Consider the following 3,753-nt stretch of genomic DNA (forward strand, 5'->3'; position numbering starts at 1 on the left):
ATATATATATATATATATATATATATATATATATATATATATATATATATATATATATGTAAATGCATGTGTTTTTCTGTCTTTTATTTATCTCTGCGCTCCTCCAGCAGCAGCCGCCCGTTTGTTGTTTTTCTTTGATATCTCAGAATTAAACAAAGAAAGTAGAAAATAAATAAATAAATAAATAAATAAATAAATAAATAATTATTTATTTATCTGTTTACAAGTGAGAAGAAAACCAAAAAAAATAAATAAATAAAATTTATTTTAAATTTTTTTCATAGACTCAACTTCGGGTGTATCCTCACCTTTATATCGGCTTCTTTTTATACTCTTACCCAATATTAGTTTATATTGCTTCTTTTTAATTATATATATACATATATATGTATATATATACACACATACATATAGTGTTTATTGTTTATTCTGTATTGTTTATTGTTTATTGTTTATTTTTTATTGTTTATTGTTTATTTTTTATTGTTTATTGTTTATTGTTTATTGTTTATTTTTACTCTAATATATATATATATATATATTAAATATATAATTTAGCTGAGGCGTTAATTAATTGTGTGCGTTCAGCTTAAACTTTTTTTTATTGTTTTGTTTTCTCTGATGAAGACTAAAGAATAAATTATATTTTATTATTTAATATATAATAATAATAATTTATTTATTTTGTTGTTAATGAGGCTGTCAGCTGTTTTTTTTTATTATTCCTTCAGACTTGTCTGCTTAAACCCTTGCTTTCTTCTTTAACAATAACTAAATAAAGATATTATATTTTATTTATTATTGCTTTTGTTTATTAACAGCTCTTCTTGCTAATTATTTTGTTTGAATATCCTTAGTTATATCAAGGGGTATAAGAAAGATAAACAAGTTTTTAGCTAAAGATATAAATAAAAGATATAATACAAACAGATAAACAAACACGAGGCCCCTCTCTCTTCTCAAACTCTGAGAATGTGAAGAAGCAGCAAATTTAACAGCATATATATATATATATGCATATATATATATATATGTTAAAGAGAATATCAAAGCCCCTGCTGTATGCATATCTATACTAAGCATACCCCGTGCATGCATGCATAGATAATGCTTTAATAGCTGCGTTATTAATATATATTTTTATATAAAGAAAAATATATAGTTGAGGCCCATATACTAAGTACAGGGATATAATATGCATGCATTTACCCCTTAATTAACAAAAAAATCTGTCGTAGACAGGGATAAAGAAGCAGTAATTGCATGCATGCATGCATGCATGCATCTTTATCTTCATGCATGCATGCATGCATGCATGAAGATAAAGATAAAGATATAACAACACCAGAAAGGCTTTACTTAGTATGTACACCTCAACTATATATAATTATCTTAATATAAACATTTATATTAATAGCATGGGTATTAGAGCCTATACTTTATCTCTTTTTATAGCTAATACAAATATATTTTAAATTAAATAAATATTTTTAAGTTTATTGTTTAAATTTTATTTTATATTTTATGTATTTACTCTTCTTATAAATTTATAAACAGCGTCCCTACCCCCGTCTAAGACGTAGTTTTGTCGTTATTAAGGGCTAAGTGCATGCGCATGCATGCAGAGAAAGATAAATATAAATAAAATAAAAATAAAATAATAATAATTTGTTTTTAAAATATTTTTTTAAGCAAAAAAGAAAATTTATATATACAAAAGATTATGCAGCTCCGTCTTCAGTTTGGGGCTGCTGCAGCGCATGCAGCAGAGCAGCGGCTTCAACGGGGTGAACAGCGATTAAAATAGAATTATTTTATCAGTTTATATGAAATTTAGGATAAAATAAACTGTTTTTTATTTATATTCGAGCAAACACAAAGAAAAAACAACTCCAAAAGCCCGTCTACTTCTGTTGGTGCTGCCTTGAGGTGTATATACACCTGAAGGCTATCTTAATCTTTCTTTTTTTTTCTTTGTTTGTAAATAATAGGGCTTTTAATTAAATCCACAGACATACACTTCATCACCAGGCGGTTAATGCATTTCTTTGTGTTATATCCTCTCTGGAGTTTGCTGTGCAACGTAATAGATTAAAAAAGAAAAGAAGCAGGGGCTGCTTTATCCTATTAATTCAGCAGAGTAGTTGCTGCATGCATATTATATATATATATATTTGCTGCTTTGTATAGAAGCAGCAAGGCAGCAATTATATAGGCCTGCAGTATTATTTATGTTTCTTTGTTGATAATTATTGCTTAGTTTGTTTAATTTAATTTATTTTTTTCTGAACTCTTTTTAATTCTTAAGAATGGCGGATGCAATTCTGAGGCGGGAAATAAAGAGGCTTGTTGAAGAGCAGAAGACTCTTAATCAACGCCTTCAAAGAAAACCTCCAGCAGCAGCAGCAGCAGCAGCAGCAGCAGCAAGCAAAGGCAGCAAAGGCGGGGCTCATGGAGAACAAGCAGCAGATGCTGCAGCAGCAGCAGCAGAAACGGGTTCGCAGAAGCGTCCAGCGGTGAGACACAAACACCGCAAAGAAATAACAACAACAGCCAGCAGCAGCAGCAGCAGCAGCAGCAGCAGCAACAGCAGCAGCAGCAGCAGCAGCAACAGCAGCAACAGCAGAGATATCAACATATTTATCGGCATTTGTTTGTGCTAGGGTAATGAGGGGTTTTTTAGTTTTTTATTTCTGTCGTTTTTTTGTTGTTTCTGCTTCTTGTTGCTGTTTCTTCACATTGAGGTGTATATGCAGCTTTAGGTTTATATACAGCTGAATATATACATCTTTAAGTATATGCTCAGGTGTATATGCAGCTTTTTATGTTTGTTCGCATGCAGGGGGTCGGAGGCCCCGCCTATGACTTCGCTGGCCCCGAATTTCAAATCGCCAAACGCGTAAACCCTAAACCCTAAACCCTAAACCCTAAACCCTAAACCCTAAACCCTATTTCTCTTTGCAGCAACCTCGAAGGATAAACCCTCATCTACACATGCAGACTGAAAGGGCTCTCTGTATATGGATAGGAATCTGTATATATATATATATATATATATATTTGTGAGAGGGCCTCCTCCAGTAGGGTTTGTGTTTAAGGGTTTAGAGAGCTTATGTTAAAGGGTTGACTGCTTAGTGTTTAGCGTTTAGGGTTTAGGGTTTAGGGTTTAGGGTTTGTGGTTTGCAGCCCAAGGTTGAGTTAGACCCCAATTCAGAGAAAAGAAGCAAACGGCTCTTCGGGTTTTTGTCTTCGCATTTAAACAAAGCCAAACAACAACTCGCAAAAGAAAAAGAAACAGATTTCGTAAGGGTTTAGGGTTTAGGGTTTAGGGTTTAGGGTTTAGGGTTTAGGGTTTAGGGTGGCTTGTTTTTTTTATTACGGATATAACGACAGCAACAAAATAAACATACAGCGAAAATATATATCATAATAATTTTAATTCTAATAAGCAATAATAATACATCTAAATAATAATAAATAATATGTATAATTAATTATTATTATTAAATAGTAATTAATAATAATAATACTAAATGATTATAATAATAATAATAAATAATTATAATAATTATATCTGTCTTTTTGCTGCTTTGTTTATTTCGCCTTTGTTTTTTATTTTTTAATTCTTTAAGTTTGTTTAATGATGCAGCAACCCTAAACCCTAAACCCTAAACCCTAAACCCTAAACCCTAATTCAAAACCCTAAACCCTTTTGGCACCATTATATAGATTAGCTGGATTAAAAAATATAAA

At 30.8% G+C, this 3,753-nt stretch overlaps 1 protein-coding gene across 1 annotated transcript; it reads left to right on the forward strand.

The window, feature by feature from the left end:
* Nucleotides 1-2,309: 2,309 nt before the first annotated feature.
* On the forward strand, nt 2,310-3,315 carry EAH_00064360 (pinin/SDK/memA/ domain-containing protein, putative; the record flags this gene model as incomplete). Its single annotated transcript, XM_013392978.1, has 3 exons — nt 2,310-2,516; nt 2,843-2,899; nt 3,187-3,315. The coding sequence occupies 3 exons, from the start codon at nt 2,310-2,312 to the stop codon at nt 3,313-3,315; spliced, it is 393 nt and encodes a 130-aa protein (XP_013248432.1).
* Between the last annotated feature and the right edge of the window lie 438 nt (nt 3,316-3,753).

This window comes from Eimeria acervulina, genomic scaffold (assembly GCF_000499425.1).
Source record: "Eimeria acervulina Houghton genomic scaffold, Eah_scaff1977, whole genome shotgun sequence".
Taxonomy (NCBI): domain Eukaryota; phylum Apicomplexa; class Conoidasida; order Eucoccidiorida; family Eimeriidae; genus Eimeria; species Eimeria acervulina.